Source organism: Taudactylus pleione, unplaced genomic scaffold, assembly GCF_031769625.1.
Source record: "Taudactylus pleione unplaced genomic scaffold, aTauple2 ptg000342l, whole genome shotgun sequence".
NCBI classification, from domain to species: domain Eukaryota; kingdom Metazoa; phylum Chordata; class Amphibia; order Anura; family Myobatrachidae; genus Taudactylus; species Taudactylus pleione.
The window spans coordinates 7,175,622-7,196,895 of record NW_028284743.1 but is presented as its reverse complement, the minus strand read 5'-3'; the positions used below and the strand labels follow the sequence as shown (position 1 = coordinate 7,196,895).

The 21,274-nt window shown below is 49.6% G+C and overlaps 1 protein-coding gene across 1 annotated transcript in view; it reads left to right on the top strand.

Moving 5' to 3' along the window:
- Positions 1–21,274, top strand: part of LARS1 (leucyl-tRNA synthetase 1) — a 162,415-nt gene that overhangs the window by 48,543 nt on the left and 92,598 nt on the right. Inside the window, exons 13-15 of the mRNA XM_088443984.1 lie at positions 1,187–1,240; positions 5,197–5,337; positions 5,464–5,541. Coding sequence (XP_088300110.1) covers positions 1,187–1,240; positions 5,197–5,337; positions 5,464–5,541 — 273 coding nt within the window. The remainder of the gene's footprint in view (positions 1–1,186; positions 1,241–5,196; positions 5,338–5,463; positions 5,542–21,274) is intronic.

Genomic DNA, 21,274 nt, shown 5'->3' with positions numbered 1-21,274 from the left:
AGGCGGCACTGTGACTCTGGTTGACCCGATTGGCTGCGGAGGGCTTGGTACACCGATCTTCTAAGTCTCTACATCGACGCCCTGCTGCGTCTTCCTCCACGGTCGGAGCTTCTGTCTCAGGGCCCGTGTTTCCACCCGGATCTGACTCTCCTCGATTTCACGGGGTGGCTCTTGAGACTTCCGTCTTGAGAGCTAAAGGTTCTTCGCGGGCAGTCATTCGCATCATGTTGAATGCGTGGAAACCTTCTTCCACCAAAGTTTATCATCGGATTTGGTGCTTTCATTTGGACTGGGCCGTTCTTCGGAGTCGACTTAGCTACCTTCCTAAAGTGGTTTCAGATTCCATCTCAATCAGGAGACTTTTTTTAGTCTACAGAGGATTCGGCGGATGAGGCCTCTAGATGTTGTGAGGGCTCTCCGCATCTATGTAGAACGTACCAGGGATATCCGGAAGTCTGATTCCCTTTTCACTCTCTATGGTTTCCACAGGCGTGGCTGGCCGGCTACGAAGCAGACCTTGGCCAGGTGGCTCCACTTAACCATCCGTCACGCGTATGTAGCGGCGGACCCCGCAGCCCTAGTGACTGCTTATTCCACAAGATCAGTTGGTACCTCTTGGGCAGCTCGTCATGGTGCCTCTGCGGAGCAGCTTTGCAAGGTGGCCACATGGTCTCCTGTTCACACGTTTATCCGCTTTTATGCTTTTGATACCTTCGCTTCCACTAATGTGGCCTTTGGGTGACGGGTACTCAATGTAGTTCAGGAGCTTCTCCTCCCTTAGGGGGATTGCTTTGGGAAGTCCCCAGCTTAGTCCCTGTGTCCCCTATGGACTGTGATGAAGAAAAGAAGACTTATGTCTTACCTGTTAAGTACTTTCTTCGAACTACATAGGGGACACTGGGTGCCCACCCTGAGGCACCTGACTGGTGGGGTTTTTCCTCGTCTTCTGGTTTCCCTGTCTCTTCGGGTGTTTTGTATCTGTGTGTGTGCCCGTCTTCCTTCTCCTTCTTCTCACTCCTGCCTTGGGCTTGCTAACTAGACTGGCTTGCCTGGCGGCTGGGGGCAGTGTATGGGGGAGGAGCAGCCTGGGCTGCATGTTCCTGAAGATTTTAACGGATATATATATATATATATATATATATATATATATATATTCTCATTAATATGTGCTTTTTTTCCTCTGCAGGCACTTAGACTGAAATATGGGATAAAAGATGAAATGGTTTTGCCTTTTGAGCCTGTGAGTATTTATTCTGCTTATTCATTATATTCACTTCTGTGTTGTAATCTTTATACACAGATGGTATTATTATTATAACCTTGGCAGCAAATGTTCTCTGACCGCTGCCACACCTTTTATCATTACGTGAGTGGATCTAAGTATCACTTAAACAGTGACATGCTAATATACAGTACAGGTTGAGTCTCCCATATCTAAAATGCTTGGGACCAGGGGTATTTTGGATATCGGAATATTCCGTATTTGGAATATTTGCATACCGTATTGAAATGTCTCAGGAATAGGGCCCAAATCTAAACACAGAATGCATTAATGTGTTATATACACCTTATATACATAGCCTGAAGGTAACTTTATACAATATTTTCAATAATTTTGTGACTCAAACAGAGTTTGTGTATATACACGAAATTCATTTATATGTCATATACACCTTATACACACAGCCTATAGGTCATTTTATACTTTATTTCTACTTCAGGGTCCATAGGGTATCCACAGGATACCTTGGGGGTATAGGTGTGACGTCAGTCATCGGGCACCATAGAGTTAAGCTTTCAGCCTCCCAGGATGCACTAGGGTCCCCCTCCTATACCCCGCCCCCGAGCCAAGGCACCTCAGTTTAGTTTGGTGCCCGGCCGGAGTCTGGTGCACCTGTTGGAGTGGGGGCTAGAAGAGCCCCTGAAGCTTTCTTCTATGCAGCTGTGGCTGCACATCTGGATGAACAGCATGGACAGTCAGTCCTGACGTCCATGCTGTCTTCCCTACACCCCCGCCGGTACCAGAACGCCGGTACCGATCCGGGGATGCTGGTGAGCATCTGGGGTCACAGCTAGCGGTGACCCCAGATGTTCCGGACCATGGCCGGATTCAAGGGGTACAGCAGGTAAGCAGCGGGGTCCCGCGGTGGGTCCCCGCTGTCACATGGTTCAGAGTCCCCAGGCAGGGGGCTCCCTGGGGACTGGCTGCAGCGTGGAGCCAGGTATTGAACCTGCGCTTCCACTACCCCCTGGGACAGCAGACCGCAGCAGAGGGGTAGCGCTGCGGCGTCCCGGGGGTTAAATGCATGCCAGGGGAGCGCGTCTTCCCTGTCTCACAGCCGGCGCCTCCCCCGCTGCACACATCCCTCTCTGCACACTGCCGACTGGTCCTGTGGCAGCGCTCCTTCCCCAGGCCAGCCTCCTCTCTGCTCCTCGGCGGCCATCTTTCCAACGCATGGTGAACGCTGCTGGAAGCGCTGGACGGAAGCATCGTGGTCTGGGTCCCCCCGCATACCTCTCCTCCGATTTGGGTCAGGTATGTGTATGCTGCGCTGTGTCCTACCAGGCCCTGTGTCTGAGTAGTTGAGTGATCAGCGCTGTTAGTGCAGGAATTGATTTTTCTTTGCATTGTATGTGACTGTGCTAGCGCTGCTGCCTGTAACTTTTCTTCTAACGGTCAGCTTTATTACTGTCCCTGTCCTTTCTGCTAAGCCCTTGCGGTGCGGTGCTGCAGGGTGGTCTCTCGCCTATTTAATATATAATTGGTGAAAGGGGTCACATACTTGTTGCCATCATGTCTGAAAGTGATTTTCCTCTCCGTCTACAGTGTGCTACGTGTAAAGTACCGTTAGCGGAGGGGGAGGGTAGCGCGGAGGGCCTCTGCCGGCAGTGTTTGTCTATGGCGCGGCCTATTACGGTTACAGCACCGGTACAGGAGCTGCCCTGGGCTTGTTTCGCTCAGGTGCGTACTACCTTAGTGGGCCAGTTAGCTCCGCAGCCCGCGTTTACGCAGATGGGTTTGTCTCAGCAGTCAGTGGTGTCGTCACCCATGCAGGGTTTCCCACGACAATTGGTGGTACCCCACAGTCTCCCTATTTCCCCGCTCCCGGTTTCTCAGGAGCCGGCGTGGGTTAACTCCCTGACGAGTTCTGTACAGCACTTGTCGGATGTGTTGCAAGGGGAGTCTGTGATGCGGCCACATAAACGGCCGGTGGCGTCTCTGTCGGCTCCTTATGAGGATGACGAGGGGACGTCTGATGATGGGGAGATTCTGGATCCTTACGATCAGGAACCTCTCCATACTAAGGACGCTGATGCTAAGTCCAAGGTATATATTCCTGGACTTATTCGGGCAGTCCGCACAGCCTTGGTGATTGAGGACGAAGTTCCCCCAGCGGCTAAATCTAAGTATGCCTTTTTTAAAGATGTGAAGGGCGATGCCACAGTCTTTCCTCTTTCGGGTCAGTTAGTGGACCATTTAGAGGAGGCGTGGAAACAGCCTGGCAAAAGATACCAGCCGCAGAGGCGCCTGGCAGTGGCTTATCCGTTCGCGGATAATTATTTTGCAAAGTGGGAATCCCCTCCAGAGGTGGATTCTCACGTGACCCGTCTATGTCCTCCCTTAAGGATGCTACGGACCGCAAGGTGGAGATCTGCCTGAAGTCCGCTTATTCCCTTGCGGGGGGGGGGCAGCACGGCCGGCTATGGCCATTTGCTGGGTTGCCAGAGCGATGGAGCGCTGGGCGGTTTCATTAGAGGCGTCTTTTGAATCCGACTGTCCGGCCGCCACTTATATCAACGAGGTGGCCTTAGACATTAGTACTCTGGTGTCTAGAATTTCTTCAGCAACGGTGGCTGCTCGTCGCACCTTGTGGCTGCGATCCTGGAAGGCGGACACAGATTCCAAAAAGGGTTTGGAGGCGTTGCCATTTACTGGAGAAGTTCTCTTCGGTCCGGATCTGGACAAGATTGTGGCCACGCTGGCGGCAGCCAAATCGGCTTGTCTCCCGTCGGCCACTGCTCCTACTGGTTCTGGACCATCGTCCTTTCGGTCTTATAGGGCCCAGGGCAGGCCCAAACCACAGTCTTTTTCTCGACAGGCTGGCCCTAAGAAACGTCATCTTGCACGGACGAACATAATCATTCCTGGACTTTTGTCCAGGAATGATGATGTTCGTCCATGCAAGATGACGTTTTGCCTCTTTCTGAGTTCCGTTTTTTGGGAGGGAAAAATCTGAACTCCACGTGCAAACTCGAACCTATCCGAGCCTGCACATCCCTAGTTCTTACCATATCTCATATTTTTTTAATAATTGTGTGCCTTAAACAAAGTTTGTGCACATTGAACCATCAAAAATCAAAGGTTTCACTATCTTAGCCATGCTAATAATAATCCGTATTTTGGAATATTTGGGAAACTCAACCTGTAATAGCATGTTATTGAGTTGTCTGTCACTGTAAAGAGTGACTGACTTAATAATGTCTGTTACATTTTTTGGTACCTTTTTTTTTCCCGTAAAACAAAAAAAAACGATTTAAAGAGAGAATAAAGTGAATGGTCTAAGATAAACAAGTTTATATTTATTTATTTGCATATGCGTTGTTTTACCTCACAATTTCCTGTGGAACTCGAAACAGAGTGCATAGCTTTCTACCTGCCTGTTGCACACTTTGTGGGAAGAGAGTATAAAAAGGGATATAAAAAACTATAAAATAAAAAACTTAGCTGAGATGAGAAATATGCAGATAAAATAAATCAGATCAAATTAGAAGGTAACTTATTTTTGCAATTTAATAATAACCTTGTGCCCAATGCCCTTACTGTGCTTGGAAATGTATCTTGCCCACTATAATAATAATAATAAAATGTACAGGTTAATACACACACAAAACTCTATGCTCACAGTTTGAAAGGAGTCACTGTCCTGAAAATTATTAAATGAGTCTTTGACATACTAATGTGATGTTCATAAAGTTTGCCCAGTCCTTCCAATCTATGTTGTGCCTACCAGCAAGGCTGCGAGTTTGCCATTGAAATTCTTCTCTTTGTCCATATTCTAGATAAGGTTAGCTGAGGCTTTAATTTCTGAACGTAAAATGTATATTGTGTAAATTTGTTGCAGTTCTGACTTTTCCATGATATGTGTTTGTAGAATATACCCTCTGTTTCCTTACCTTAATGGTCCCTCTCTCCAGGTACCCATCATTGAGATCCCAGGCTATGGAAACCTCTCTGCCCCGTTGGTCTGTGATGAGCTGAAAATCCAGAGTCAGAATGATAAGGAAAAGCTAATAGAAGCGAAGGAAAAAGTATACCTGAAAGGATTTTATGAGGGAGTATGTATTTCCTAATTTATGGTTTATTTTGTTTGTTTTTTCTGTTGAAGTCATGTAAAGCAGATTTAGTTACATAGGGGTTATCATTCTTGGATGACTGTATTATATTTGGTCACTGTCTCCCAGGTCATGTTAGTTCCAGGATATGAAGGCCAAAAGGTGCAGGATGTCAAAAAACCCATCCAGAAAGTCATGGTTGATAATGTGAGTTTTTTTTTGTTTTGTTTTATTGTTATTATGACATTTGTAAGTTTTGTTTTATTTTGTTTTCTGTCAGCTATGTATTAATACATGTTTAGGTTTACATTTAAATTTCTCATTTTCAAAAATTCATATTTCTAAATGTGTTCCTTCTTCAGGGTTCATAGGATCCACAGGGAGACCTTGGGGTGTTGGTGATGGCTTGGACATCCGTGCACCACGCAGTTAATTTTTCTCCCAGGATGCACCAGGCCAGTCTCCCTATACCCCGAGCCAGAGACACCTCAGTTTCGTTTGGTGCCCGGCCGAAGCCGGGTCACTGTAGAAGCAGTGGGGCTGCTCGCAGCCCCAGAAGTTTTAAGTTTGTTCTGCAAAGAGCTGACAGCGTTGGACAGTCCAGAGGACGTCCACGCTGACGCTCCATCACCCTGCCGGCGTCGAGAAGCCGGTACTGATACGGGGATCGTCCCGGGACCCCAGGGTCTGTGCTAGCCAGACCCGGCGGGATTCCCAGGACTGCAGCCGGACGCATGGGGAACAGGTAAGATACGCGGTGATCCGCTTGTTGCAGTCCTTCCCCCCCGGGTTTCTGGGGACGGACCAGGGGATGACAGCCGTGGAGCCAGGCCTAGACAATCTGCGCTTCCACTAGAGCATTAGCTGGTGCGCAAACCAGTGTCCCGGGGGTTAATTGCCAGCCAGGGGATTCAGCTTTCCCTGTTTTACAGCTGGCTCCTCCCCTCTGCCCAGCGCGCTCCTTTCCACTGCGGTCTGGCTTAGCTGAGGCAGTACTCCTACCCTCTGAGGTCTCCAGCGGACATTTTCTTCCACTGGAAGTTAAGATCTCTCAGGAGAGTTGCGGAGCCCGGGTCCCCCTACATACCTCACCTCCTGGTCAGCGTATGTAGCAGTATAGTCTACCAGACATTAAGTCTGGGTAGTTGATTTGTAGTGCCATTGTGCAGGCGTTTTTTCTGTATTAAATGTGACTTTATGCTGCTGTCTGTGTTTCATAACTCATACTGTCAAATATTACTATACCTATACAGTACAAGTGTTTGTCAGGGTGTCTATTATACCTCACATTTATATTAATATCTGTGTGGTTTGTCACATACAGTGTACCCTTCCTTCACTATAATGTTTGAAAGTGGGGATGATGTGCACGATTTTGCTCCAGCCCTGCTGTCCTGTAAATCATGTCGTGTAGGGTTAGGTGTGGGAGACATGGTGCTAGAGGGATTATGTGTGAGGTGTTATAATCCTACAGTCTCCTCTCTAGTCTCAGCCACCTCGCAGGAGCCTCCTTGGGCGTCCTTTGCTCAGGCATTGACGTCCATTGCAGGGCGTTTGGCAGTACCACCTGTGTTTCCCTTTATAGGGTTTCAACAGCAAGCGTTTTTTCCCTCACAGGGACTGCTTCCACAGGTTGCACCCCATGCAGGTCCACCCAGTGCCTCCTCCATGGGTGAATACACTCTACTACAGTGCAGAACCTGGCGGATACCTCTACTGCTCTTCAGGCTATGTTGCAGGGGGACAAACCCCTTAGACTGGCTAAAAGACCTATGCTGTCATCTCAGTCTACACTATATGATGATGATGATGACACGGATGACGGGGAGATTTTAGATGTGGACGACTCTGAGCCCTCTCTGCGAGAGGAGGAATCTCTGTCTAAGATCAATATTCCTGCTCTGATATGTGCTGTCAGTTTGGCCTTAGTCATAGAGGAGGACGAACTGCCTACTTCCCGGTCCACACATGCTCTGTTCTGTGAAATTTCCTTTATCTGATCAGCTAGTAGAGCACATGGAAGTGGCTTGGAAATCACCTGGTAAGCGATACCAGCCTCAAATACGCCTGGCTTATTCATATCCCTTTCCTGAGGAACATTGTACCAAATGGGAATCTCCTCCTGCAATGGATACTCACGTGACATGCTTAATTAAAAGTGCTACTCTACCCATGCTGTCCATATCTTCCTTAAAGGATACTACGTATAGGAAGGTAGAGGTTTGTTTAAAGTCAATGTATTCTCTTTCAGGGGCAATTGCCAGGCCGGCCATGGCTATCTCCTGGGTGGCCAAGGCTATGGAGTTCTGGGCAGACTCCTTAGAGGAGTCCTTTCCTTCAGATGCTTCCACAGATCAAGTGACTCTAGTGGGTAACCTTGTGATTCAGCTGCATATATTAATGAGGCTGTGTTGGATGTCAACCTCTTAACTTCCAGGATTTGGACTGCTGTGGTGTCAGCTCGCCGTTCCTTAGGGCTGCGCTCTTGGAGAGCGGATGCGGACTCTAAGAAAGGATTAGAGTGTTTGCCTTATAATGGTAAGATCTTGTTGGGTCCCGACCTGGACAAGATTGTGGATACGTTGGCAGCGGCTAAATCTGCGTGTCTGCCTTCGGCATCTACTTCTACTTCTTCAGGATCTCGGACCTCGTCCTTTCAGCCCCAAGGTAAGCCTAAGGGTCAGTCCTTTCCTAGACAGTCAGCCCTCAAAAAGACAGACATCCGAAAGCCAAGTCTGATGACAAGTCCTCAGCCTGACGGGATGGGGATCCCAGGGTGGGAGGCCAACTTCTTCAGTTTGCCCAGTGCTGGTGTCAGACCACCACAGACACTTTGGTAAGAGAAGTGGTCTCTCCCGTGTACGCCCTCTCCTTCCACAGAAGGCCTCCCCATCAGTTTTTCTGTGCAGGCCCTCTGTAAGACAAAGACAAGGCATTACAAATCCAGAAGGCCATACAATCCTTGCTTCAAGCAGGAGTTGTAGTGCCTGTCCCGTTGCCTCAGAGAGGAACAGGTTATTACTCCAATCTCTTTCTGGTTCAGAAACCGAACGGATCCTATCGGCCTAACCTCAATCTCAAGTCCTTGCACAAATTCCTCAGGGTACCTCTGTTGAGGATGGAAACCCTACGCTCAATTATACTGGCTATGGAACCTGGGGATTTTACGGTGTCGCTGGATATTCAGGATGCATACCTGCATATTCCGATTGCTTCATCTCACCAGCGTTTTCTCTGGTTTGCTGCAGCAACATTTCCAGCTTCGGGCTCTGCCCTTTGGACTATCCGCTGCACCGCCGGTGTTTACCAATGTTATGGCTATCATGGCGGCCCATCTGCGGGGACAGGGTGTCAGACTGCTACCATATCTGGACGACCTCCTGTTGTTAGCAGGGTCTCCAGAAATACTCCACCAACATCTGCAGCTTACAATATCTGTTCTACAGACTTATGGGTGGTTAATCAATTAGAAGTAGTCATCACTGATTCCATCACAGAGGATGCTCCATCTGGAAGCCCTGTTGGATTCCCAGCAGCAGAGTTCTCCAATTTGCAGACGCGGATATGCAGATGTCTCCACAGTCGCCGGGTGCCAGTCCACTCAGCTGGGATCCATGGTGTCGACATTCAACAAAGTGGAGTATGCCCAGTTCCATTCCAGGCCTCTGCAGAAATTGATCTTCTCCAGGTGGAACGGGTTACCCTGTCGGATAAAAGCACAGACAATGGTGCTATCTCCGGAGGTACGTCTATCCCTATCCTGGTGGTTGAAGACAGATCACCTCACCAAAGGGCGCCCCTTTTGGAATCCGGACTGGATAATTCTGACGACTGATGCCAGTCTCAGAGGTTGGGACGCAGTGACAGGTCCACACTCTTCTCAGGGTTGTTGGACAGCAGAGGAATCTGCCCTGCGAATTAACGTATTGGAGAATCGGGTGGTCTTCAGGGCCCTCCAGCTAGCCAGACTCATACTTCACGGAAAACCCGTGCAGGTTCAGTCAGACAATGCCACGACGGTGGCTTACATCAACCATCAAGGAGGAACTCGAAGTCAGGCGGCAATGACAGACGTGTCACGCATTCTGACATAGGCGGAATGCCATCTCCCAGCCATATCGGCAGTGTTCATTTCGGGAGTTCTCAATTGGGAAGCAGACTTACTCAGCTCTCACAACATGCATCCAGGGGAATGGTCTTTTCACCAAGAGGTGTGTCAACGCCTAGTGGACAAGTGGGGCCTTCCAGAAGTGGACCTCATGGCCTCCAGACTCAATCACAAGCTGCCAAGATACGGTTCCAGGACAAGAGATGCCGGGGCACTCCAGGTCGACGCTCTGTCAATCAAATGGACCTTCCAGTTTGTGTATCTGTTTCCTCCAGTCTCCCTTCTTCCTCGAGTAATTTGGAAGTTCAAACAAGAGGGAGGAACCATCCTGCTGGTGGCTCCAGCGTGGTCCAGATGGCATTGATACTCAGATCTTCAGAGTCTCCCCATCGACACTCCGTTGCTGTTGCCCCAACGTCCGAACCTGTTGTCTAAAGGTTCTTGCCTTTACCCGGACCTGGGTCGTCTGTCTTTGACGGCGTGGCTCTTAAGGTCCAAAGTTTTCTCCAGCTCTGTGGTCCGTACCATGCTCAGAGCACGTAAACCAGCCTCTGCTCGTATATATCACCAAGTATGGCATACCTATTTTCAGTGGTGTTGTCCCAGGGGTTATGACCCTCTGGTAATTAAGATACCTAGGCTTTTGGCTTTCCTTCAAACGGGTTTGGACCATGGTCTCTGCTTAGCCTCACTGAAGGTGCATATTTTGGCTCGCTCAGTTTGGTTTCAACTAAGGATTGCTCCTTTACCTGTCATTCATACTTTCCTGCAGGGTGTCCTGCGGATTCAGCCTCCCTTTGTCCCTCCTGTGGCTCCTTTGGATTTGGCTGTTGTCCTTAAGGTTCTCCAGAGCCCTCCATTTGAACCGCTGGCCTCTGGAACTTAAATGGTTGACAGCTAAGACTGTGTTTTTCTTCTGGCCATTGCTTCGGCCAGAACGGTATCAGACTTGGGGGCGCTCTCCTGTCGGTCCCCATTTCTGATCTTTCACCAGGACAGAGCAGTTCTTCGGAGTAGCTACTTCCTAAGGTGGTCTCTACTTTCCACAATATTGAGGAAATTATTGTTCCGGCCTTTCTCTCCCCAGACTCCTTGTTTGTTCGCTACGGTTTTCACAAGAAGGGATGGCCAGCCAATAAAAAGACATTGGCCAGGTGGATTCGTATGACTATATCTGAGGCTTGCACTCAAGAGGGCCTTCCAGTGCCTCCCTCTGTTACTGCTCATTCTACTCGGTCTGTGGGTCCATCGTGGGCAGCTCGCCGTGGCGCCTCGGCTGTTCAGCTTTGTAAGGCAGTCACGTGGTCTTCTGTCCAGACCTTGTTAAGGTTCTAAGCATTTGATACATTTGCTTCTCAGGATGCTTCTTTCGGGCGCTGGTTTCTCCTGTCAGATCAGGAGCGTCCCCACCCTTGAAGGACTGCTTTGGGACATCCCCAAGGTCTCCCTGTGGAGCCTATGGACACTGAAGAAGAAAATGAGATATGGTAAGAACTTACCTTTATCTCTCTTTCTTCGACGTCCATAGGGTCCACAGGGCACCCATGCTGACGCTCCTTGCTTCAGATGGGCTTCGCTCTGGTCACCAGTTGTTCCGTCTCCTTCTGTGTGAGAATGTGATTCCTGTGTGTTCCAGACTTCCTTCTCTCTTTTATCCTCCTCCGACCTTTGGCTTATCACGAACTGACGTGCCTTTGGCTCATGGGTGGGGTATAGGGATAGTGGCCCGGTGCATGCTGGGAGGAAAAATTAACTGCGTGGTGCCCGGATGTCCAAGCCATCACCAACACCCCAAGGTCTCCCTGTGGACCCTATGGACTTCGAAGAAAAAGAGATAACAAAGGTAAGTTCTTACTATATCTCTCATTTTTGTGTAACCACTTCATAAGGCACATTTGTCTAGTAATTGGTATGTCCCCCATTTGCCCCGGAAGAGCTTGAATTCTTTGTGGCATGGATTCAAAAAGCTTCTGGAAACGTTCATAATAGCATTATGCAGTTGCTGCAGATTTATGGGCTCCACATTCAGATAAAAAGCACCAAAGGACAGGTCAGGAAGACAGAACGAGGTACAGGAGACAAAAAAAAAATAACGTTATCAGATGAGAACAACAATCGTAATTAGGATAACCGGAATATAAACAATTTACAAGAACGTAACACAAACCAAGAGTGTAAAAGGAGGGCGTCCAGTGTCCACTAATGCATTACGTACAAAAAATCCTATTTTCTCAGGCCCCCTTTGGGGAACACCGGAAACACCAAAACTGGAATCTTTGAAAAAGTTTTCAAACTGTAGAGTTTTGTAAAGATGCTCGGAAGACCAGGTTGCTGCACAAAATAACTGCTAAATACAAAGGGTTTCCACCCATCTGGTTGAATACGCCCTCATAGCTTTAGGGACAGGCAGTTGTGCCCCACTGAAGTAACCCACATAGCAATGGTCTGTTTAGAAGCTATCCTGATCAAGTCCTTAGTCTATGAACATAGAACCACAGAACATATCCTTGTCTAAAGCCCGGATCACTATTTCCTGATTCAAATGAAACCTAGGGGTATATTTACTAAAGTGAGAGTTAACATTTAACTAGCACCTTCTAGAAGATATCTAGATTCTGATTGGTTGCTATGGGCGACATCTCCACTTCTAAAAACTCACACTTTATACCCCCTAGAGACCACTTTCAGCTGAAAAGAATGTCTGTACAGCTCTGTCAGGTTGGAAGACAGAGCCCCTTAGCTCAAAAACTCTACTAGCTAAGATGACTTACAGAAAGGCAACCTTTCGGGTAAGGAACCAACTGTACCAAATCAAGCAGTATGGAAGAAGGGTGTTGCAAAGTAGTCGGCAGCAGATTGCAATCTCACTGAGTTCTGATAAAGAGATGTATGGGAACTGCACATGCATCACCCCTTGTAAGAAGTTTTGCACATCAGGTAAAAGCCAAAGGGGTTGGATTGACGACACATCCTAATTTTAAACATAATTAGATGTCCTACCATGCTGAGACTTGTAGTGCCATACACAAAAGAAAATGCAGGTGCACTCTAAAATGGTCTAATTCAGAGATGGACACAATGGCAATGTTTACGCAATTGAGCGGTTTTCGGTGGTCTGCGCATGTGTCAAGTTTCATTATCATTTGTTCGCAAAGTTATTGACAGGCAGAGGCATTTTATGGGCGGCATTGTTGGCGACTCAAATCCAGACATGTCAGTTCCTACGCCTGGGACTTGTGTAAGTCCGATAATTGACTGGTCTGCAACTGAGTTGCGTTTTTGTACACCCTTGGAATTGTGAAGCTGCTTGTGGGTGTCTCAATACAACTACCCACAGCTGCAATATTTGCATGTTTTCGCACAGCTGCCGTGAACATATTTGCAGCTGCGGCAGAAGTAGCGTTCATCTCTGAATAAGGCCCTATTTACTAAGAATACTGACAGTCAAAACAATTATGATAAACTCTACAATTAACATGTAAATGAGATTCTTGGCACATATTTGGTCAAAAATACGTGCCCATCTACCATGCCCAGGTGAACCACATTAGATGGATCCCTAATACCTTGAATACATTTATCAAGGACTTGCCGTAATAGTGCCCATTCTAATATGTAGACAGCAATGCAGATGGGAGGGATAATAGTACAAAGCAGAAGGTGTGTGTGTGTGTGTCCAGCTACATCTTTGCTCATAGCGAGGTATTCTGGTCTCCCTGCCGCAATATGTCAGTACGCGTTATGGCATACTGTATGCCACCAAAGACTACACGCCATGCAGTACATAGTATAACTGCTGGGTGGCGAATGCTCCACGGATGAAAACTACAGTACTGTAGCAGTGCACGGTAATCCGTGAGAGGCTGGCCAATCACATTCAGGCAGTGTAGTCACTCCTCGTGCTTGAAATGATCACTTTGTGCCAAGACTACAGTAAACTGCTATAGACATTACTGTATATTGTACTTACTGTGTTACTGGCCATCCGTACTGTATACTGTCACTACATGGTGTAAAGATGCCTGGTCATAAAGACAGAACATTTCAGGTTCAATACTTTTAAAGTACTCTGCTCAACTTTATGCATTACTCCGCACTTTCCTCATCCCTTCATCCTCCATATTATGACATCCAGCTTGCTTAGACTATAAACCGCAATTGACATTGTACTGTATTGTACACATTCCCTGCTGTAAAGTCGCACACGTCACATTACATACACGATAGGTGTGGGTCTCGATAAGGTCAGCATGTGTAGGTGAGTGGTTAAGATGAGTGCCTTGCAGAGTCTGCTTCCCGGGTTTTCGAGACCCGGAAGGGGTATGCAGTCGGGATGCTGACCGTCGGCATCCCGACTGTCTAATCCTGGCACTAGGGTCTAGTGGCAGGCGTCGAAATCCCGACGCCTGTCATTTTACCAATGCCGGGAGCCCGACGCCCGGCTTCCCGATCGAAGGTAAGCCGGGGGAGGGTTACAGTTAGGCTAGGGGAGGGGGGTTAGGGTTAGGCACCCCCCCACCCCCCGGGAGAAAGAAAAAAAAATTGAACAATGGACATCAGTATTTTTCTACTTCAGGGTCCATAGGGGGTCCACAGGGTTGTCCTTGGGGGTATAGCTGGATCTGGATCCACGGGCACCATGCAGTTAAAGCTTTTGCTGCTCCCAGGATGCACTTGGGTCCATCCTCCTCTATACCCCGCCCCTGAGCCACAGGCACCTCAGTTTGAGTTGGTGCCCGGCCGGAGTCGGGTCACCCTGCGCAGGGGGGCTGCAGGAGCAACCCCCAAAAGCTTTTTTTATTTAAAAAAGAGAGAGCCTGTTAGGGTTTTTATTTTTTTAACGGCTCTTTAGTGGCAGTGTAGGGCTGTCTATATAGACGCCCACGCTGCTGCTCTTATTCCCCGCTGGCGCCGCGACGCCAGTATCGCACTGGGGATCGCGGCGGGAGGCCAGAGTCCGTACTAGCCGGACTCTGGGGACCTCCCTGGACTGCTGCCGGGTACAAGGTAAGCTCGCGGGTCTTGCCAGAAATGCAGTCCTTTGCCCCCGGTTCTAGGGGACAGACCGGGGGCTGCTAGCGGTGGCGGCGGGCTCCCCCTCTGCGGAGGAATACCCCGTGAGACCACTAGACCACCAGGGATTTCAATAGCAAGCGGGAATCCGGCAGCCCTGGGGTTAATTGCCAGCTAGGGGAGGAAGCCTTCCCTGTTTAGCAGCTCCTCCCCTCAGCTCAGCGCGCCTTTCAGCACGTAGTCTGGCGTCGCTGAGCTGCAGTTACTCGGCCACTCCTCCTCTGAGGTCTCTGGGGGCCATTTCCTTGTGGTAGCGCAGATACTCTCAGGGAGCATGCGGACCGGTCCCCCTGTGTACCTCTCCCCCGATCAAGGACAGTGTACACAGCACTATAGCCCTCCCAGACACTGAATCTGGGAGGTTGATTGTAGTGGAAAGGTGCAGTGAGTATATCTTCTCTGCATGGTATGTGACTTTTGCTAGTGCTGCCTGTCTGTGCTTATTTCTATTTACTGTCAGCTTATACCTATCCCTTTACTTCTCCTACAAGCCCTACAGGTGTGTGGGGGAGGGGCGTTTCTACAGACCTCACCTATATAAATCACGTATTTGTGAGGTCCGTCACATACAGTTGTGTGCTACACAGTACCATATTGTGGGCTGTTGTTCAGCACACTGGTTAGTGCGCTTGATTCGGCTCTGTTGCCAGATATATTTATTTATATAATATATTTTGTCATGTCAGACGAGGAGATTGAGCACTCCGTGGCTCCGGTGTTGGTCTCCTGCGGACGCTGTTCTGCAGGAGTAGATAGGGAGGATTTGTCACAGGATGGCCTGTGTAGACGGTGCCAGGTGGTTCCTGGCCCCTCAAAACCTCCTGTAACGCAGGAACCACCATGGGCGATGTTTTCTCAGGTGCTGGTGTCTATTGCGGACCGTCTGTCGGTCCCGACTGCGGTTCCTGCTAGGGCGTTGCCCCAGCTGGCCGTCCCCCATTCCCCGGGTGTCCCGCAATTATTGCGCAGCCCCCCCGGCACTCAGTCTGTTGGTCCTTATGCGGGGCTGCCTATGTATATACAGGCTTCCCCTGTGATGCAGCAGTCTGTGGTGCCCTTCCAGGCCCCTATGGCGGCTCCTCCACCCTGGGTGGATGTGCTCTCCAACTCTGTACAAAATTTGGCGGCCGCGTCTTCGGCTTTTCAGTCAATGTTGCCGACTGACATGCCTTCTAGGGCGTCAAAACGCACACTAATGGCGCAGGCGGCACATGTATCGGACTCCGAGGGGTCCTCAGGTGATGGGGAGGTTCCTGTTGACACTGACTCGGACACATCGGTCCAGGAAGTGGATACCAAGTCGTCCATTAATGTGCGAGCACTGGTTAGGGCGGTGCGAGCCATTCTCCTAATAGAGGATGAGGCACCAGCTCCTAAGTCGAAGTATCCTAGTTTTAAAAAAACTAAGGTGGCTTCTGCGGTGTTTCCCCTGTCTGATCAGTTGACGGATCATATGGCGGTGGCTTGGCAGGCGCCCAGTAAGATATTCCTACCTCAGAAGCGGTTGGCTTCTAATTACACCTTTCCTGAGGCACATTGTAAAAAATGGGAAACTCCACCGGCGGTAGATTCTCACATCACCCGTTTGATACGGAGCGCTACTTTGCCATTACCGTCTATATCCTCGCTGAAGGATCCCACGGACAGGAAAATTGAGACTTGCTTAAAGTCCATTTACTCCCTCTCAGGGGCAGTAGCCCGACCGTCCATGGCCATCTCCTGGGTGGCCAAGGCCATTGAGGGATGGGCCAACGCATTGGAGGATACCTTTCCGGACGACGCTCCGGATGTCCAGAGGGCGTTGTTGGGACAGATGAGGGACGCTGCTTCCTACATTGGAGAAGCCTCTTTGGATGCTAGTCTGCTGATTTCTCGAGTACCGGCTGCAGCAGTGTCTGCCCGCCAATCCTTATGGCGGAGGTCCTGGAGAGCGGACTCCGATTCAAAGAAGGGCCTGGAGGCCTTACCTTTCAATGGAGAATTACTATTTGGTCCGGACTTGGACAAAATAGTGGATACCCTGGCTAAATCCAATTCAGCTTTCCTCCCTTCAGCGGCAACGCCTGCCAAGGTCCGGAGCTCGGCTTTTTGTTCCTTTCGGGTTCAGGGTAAGGCAAAAGGTCAGTCCTTCCCGAGACAGTCGGCGGCTAAGACCGCCTCTAAACCCAAGAAGCAAGCCTGGAGTGCTCGGCGCCCTTCTTCCAAGCAGGAAGATAAACCTGCGGCCTGAATGGACGGGCCTCCCTCTGGGGGACCTCAGAGTGGGATGCCGACTTCTCCAATTCGCCCAGTGTTGGCACAATACCACCACGGATGCCTGGGTTCGAGAAGTAGTCTCTCGGGTCTTTTCGGGTCAGGCCGCCTTGCCAGTTTTTTTGCACGAGTCCTTCTCTGGACAAGACCAAAGCTTCCCAGATTCAGGTGGCTGTACAATCCTTGCTACAAGCAGGGGTCATTGTTCCCGTTCCGCAGTCTCAACGCGGGACGGGGTACTATTCTACTCTGTTTCTGGTACAGAAGCCCAATGGTTCTCATCGCCCTATCCTGAATTTGAAGTCTCTGAACAAATACCTCAGGGTTCCCAAGTTCAGGATGAAAACGTTACCTTCCATCATTCTGGCGATGGAACCCGGGGATTACATGGTCTCCCTGGATATCCAGGATGCCTATCTTCATGTGCCCATATCACCGGCACACCAGAGGTACCTGAGGTTTGCTATCCTGCAACATCACTACTAGTTTCGGGCGTTGCCTTTTGGCCTTTCCACAGCTCCGAGGGTGTTCACCAAGGTGATGGCAATTATGGTCGTCCAACTTCGGGGCCAGGGCATACGGCTGCTGCCGTATCTGGACGATCTTCTGCTGGCGGGCTCCCCGGAGGTACTTCTTCGACATTTCCACCTGACCATTGCTTGTCTTCAAGCACACGGGTGGTTGATAAATTGGAAGAAGTCCTCTCTGATCCCATCACAACTGATGGTTCATTTGGGAGCCCTTCTGGATTCTCGTCAGCAAAGGATTTTCCTGACTCCGGAAAAGGTGTCTTCCCTACAACTGCGGATACACAGTTGCCTGAGCAGTGCCAGGGTGTCGGTACAGTCGGCCATGCGAGTCCTAGGGTCCATGGTGTCGGCATTCGACATGGTGGAATTTGCCCAGTTCCATTCCAGGCCCCTGCAGGGGCAGATTCTATCGAAGTGGAACGGGTTGCCTCACCGGATCCGATCCCAGACACTGGTCTTGTCCTCGGAAGTGCGCCAGTTTCTAGCTTGGTGGCTTCAGCCAGCTCATCTCATCGAGGGTCGCCCCTTTTGGATTCCGGGCTGGGTTCTGCTCACAACAGATGCCAGTCTCCGGGGTTGGGGGGCAGTGATCGGCTCGTTGTCTCTTCAGGGCCGTTGGTCTGCGGAGGAAGCAGTTCTTCCCATAAACGTGCTGGAGCTGCGGGACGTGTACAGGGCTCTGCTGTCATCAGGCACCGCTCTTCACGGAAGGGCAGTGCAGGTACAATCCGACAACGCCACCACGGTGGCGTACATCAATCACCAGGGAGGAACTCGCAGCCGAGCTGCGATGTCAGAGGTGTCTCAGATCCTGGCTTGGGCGGAGCGCCAACTTCCAGCGATCTTGGCAGTCTTCATCCCGGGAGTCCTCAATTGGGAGGCAGACTTCCTCAGCCGTCACGACATGCATCCCGGGGAATGGTTGCATCCCGGGGAATGGTCGCTTCACCCAGAGGTGTTTCAACTTCTCGTGGTTAGATGGGGACTGCCGGAGTTGGACCTGATGGCCTCTCGTCACAATTACAAGTTACCCGTGTACGGCTCAAGGACAAGGATCGCAGGCGCAAGCCTGGTGGATGCGCTGTCGGTGAAATGGACATTTCACCTAGCGTATCTGTTCCCTCCGATCTCCCTGCTTCCTTGGGTACTAAGAAAAATCAAACAGGAATCGGGCACGTTTCTGCTGGTGGCAGCGTGGCCCAGACGTCCTTGGTACTCCGATCTCAGGAGCTTGTCCGTCCGACGCTCCATTCCTTCTACCTCAGCATCGGGACCTGCTGTCTCAGGGGCCTTGCCTTTACCCAGATCTGGGTCGGCTGTCTTTGACGGCGTGGCTCTTGAAACAGCCGTCTTAAGGTCCCGGGGCTTTTCAAGCTCTGTCATCAGTACCATGCTGAGGGCGCGTAAACCGGCCTCTGCACGGATTTACCACAGAGTGTGGCACACTTATTTTCAGTGGTGTGAGTCCTGAAACTTTGATCCTCAGGTGTTCAGGGTTTCTAGGATTTTGGCATTTCTGCTCTCAGGTCTTGACCTGGGCTTACGTCTTGCTTCCCTGAAGGTTCACGTATCGGCTCTGTAGGTGTGGTTCCAACGTAGAATCGCTACACTGCCTGATGTTCACACCTTTTTCCAGAGTGTTCTTAGAATCCAGCCTCCCTTTGTGCCTCCAGTGGCTCTGTGGGACTTGGCGGTAGTTCTTCGGGTCCTGCAGGGACCTCCTTTTGAGCCTCTTGAGTCGGTTGACCTCAAGTGGTTAACACTTAAGACTGTTTGTTTTTCTCCTGGCTATTGCTTCAGCCAGGAAGGTATCTGAGTTGGGGGCGCTTTCCTGTAGTCCCCCCTTCTTAATTTTTCACCAGGACAGAGCGGTGCTTCGCACTCGTCCTGAGTTTTTGCCTAATGTCGTCTCTAAGTTCCACATCAATCAGGAACTGGTGGTGCCAGCTTTTCAGTCACCTGATCTTTCAGCTGGTGAGGCTTCGTTGGACGTTGTCTGTGCTCTAAGAATTTATGTTGATCGGACTGCTTCTGTTAGAAGGTCCGATTCATTGTTTGTCCTCTTTGGTTTTCATAAGAGGGGTTGGCCTGCCGACAAACAAACCTTAGCCCGTTGGCTTTGTTCTGTTATTAGGGAGGCTTGTGTACAGGAAGGTTTACCTGTTCCAGCCTCTGTTAAGGCTCATTCCACTCGGTCTGTGGGTCCTTCTTGGGCCGCTAGACGTGGTGCCTCCGCTGTTCAGCTGTGCAAGGCAGCCACTTGGTCTTCCATTCAGACGTTTTTGAGGTTTTATGCGTTTGACACCTTTGCCTCTCAGTATGCATCCTTTGGGCGCAGGATTCTCCTTTCTGCACAGGAGCGTCCCCGCCCTTAGTTGAACTGCTTTGGGACATCCCCAAGGTCAACCCTGTGGACCCCCTATGGACCCTGAAGTAGAAAACAAGAGATATGGTAAGAACTTACCTTTGTTATCTCTGTTTCTACGAAGTCCATAGGGTCCACAGGGCGCCCGCCCTGACGCACCTGGCTTCAAAAGGGCTGTGTTGCTGGTCACCGGTTTTCCATCTCCCTTTTCTGTGAGTATGGTTTTCTTGTGTGTTCCAGTCTTCCTTCTCTCTTTTAGTCTCCTCCGGCCTGGGCTGCTTACCAACTGAGGTGCCTGTGGCTCGGGGGCGGGGTATAGAGGAGGATGGACCCAAGTGCATCCTGGGAGCAGCAAAAGCTTTAACTGCGTGGTGCTTGTGGATCCAGATCCAGCTATACCCCAAAGGTCAACCCTGTGGACCCTATGGACTTCGTAGAAACAGAGATAACAAAGGTAAGTTCTTACCATATCTCTTGTTTTTTTTTCTATCATGACAAAACACAGTCCAGTACTACTGTATGGTGTAATGAAAGGCAGGTTCCGTCAGCCAATCTTCAGACACGCTACTAAAGTTTTGTTGGCTATTTCACGCATGCGCTGTGCAGTTTAGGGAAAAACGACATCAGGTGGACAGAAAGTTGTATTACACACTCTGGCTTTTCCAGCGCTTCAGTATGTTACGTTGCGCCTTACTGCAGCAGCATGCTGCAAGATGCATCTCCACGGCATGGCCCGACTAACATGGCGGGCTACGTGGCGTATGGAGCAAAGATGTAGCCGGACACATCTGTACCTTCAAATGTACTTTATATACACAAATACAGAGAAAGGAGAGTGGTGGCTTGGACTGCACACCCTAATTTTAAACATCAAAAATGCGTGCCCATATACCACATCAAGGTGAACCCCATAAGATGGGTCCCTAACATCCCTAATATGAACACAATTTATCAGGGACTTACCATAATAGGTAAGAAAACACACCCCTGAAGTGTCAGACTCCTTGTTTTCTGATAGGGATAAAAGGATCGACTCAGGATTAGACTCAGCAACCACCGCCCAAGTATGAAGCCATGCCAAGGCTGCCAAAGCCAAAAGCCTTGCCCTAAGAAGTTATGCCATATCCATGTTAACGGCAGCTTTGCACATATATGGCAAATCTTTAGCAAAATGTTCTGACCACCTTTCTACAGCCTTTTTGGTGTAAACGGTTTTCAAGGAAGGTTTTACTTTCCTATCTCCTCTATTAATTAAGGTCAGTAGTATTTATTAATAATCACGGTGGTGGTTTAGACTAGCTAGAAAAGGATACACTTCAGACTGGGATTCCCATTTTGTCGTAAATTTATTTGGGGGAGGAAAGAAGTACAGTAATCTGCAGAAAACCTTATTTCTTTGGTCAAGTGTGATCCCTGCCTCAGCAAAGGTCCACTAACTGAGCGGAAGATGGGATAGAAACTGGTTTCTTTTTGTGTTTAAACTAGTGTCTGGAATCTGATTTCTCTGGTCAACTTTAGTGGGCACAGGCTTAGAGGCCGTGTTAGTAGCATCATTTAGGTTTCCTTTATTTTATTTCTGTGCAGGTGGTGAGTCAGCATCCTATAGGATGA